Raw genomic sequence first — 289 nt, 5'->3', positions numbered from 1 at the left:
TGACCTGGTCCTGCTCGTTCCGGCCGCGCGCCCCCATCCCAGACCAGTGCAACCCAGGCCCGTGCAGCCCTCGCCATGCCGGTCAAAGGAGGCACCAAGTGCATCAAATACCTGCTCTTCGGCTTTAATTTCGTCTTCTGGGTGAGTGAACGGGACAGCCGCGCGCTCCTCTCCGGGGGCACCTGTCTGCCCCCCGGGCCCCCTCCGTGGTCGAGGGTGTCGGTAACTGGCACTGCCCGTCGGGTAGGCTCGAGGCAGAGGAGAAAGGGCCCTGCGGCCACCAGCTGGC

General features: G+C 67.1%; 1 protein-coding gene across 1 annotated transcript in view; it reads left to right on the top strand.

The window, feature by feature from the left end:
• Positions 1-6: 6 nt before the first annotated feature.
• CD9 (CD9 molecule) overlaps positions 7-289 on the top strand; it is a 34,965-nt gene continuing 34,682 nt past the window's right edge. The window contains exon 1 of the mRNA XM_005873724.2: positions 7-141. Coding sequence (XP_005873786.1) covers positions 76-141 — 66 coding nt within the window. The 5' untranslated portion in view covers positions 7-75. The remainder of the gene's footprint in view (positions 142-289) is intronic.

This window comes from Myotis brandtii, unplaced genomic scaffold (genome assembly GCF_000412655.1).
Source record: "Myotis brandtii unplaced genomic scaffold, ASM41265v1 scaffold417, whole genome shotgun sequence".
NCBI lineage: Eukaryota > Metazoa > Chordata > Mammalia > Chiroptera > Vespertilionidae > Myotis > Myotis brandtii.
Note: the sequence above shows the minus strand (reverse complement) of the source record. Positions and strands in the feature narration are given on the sequence as shown.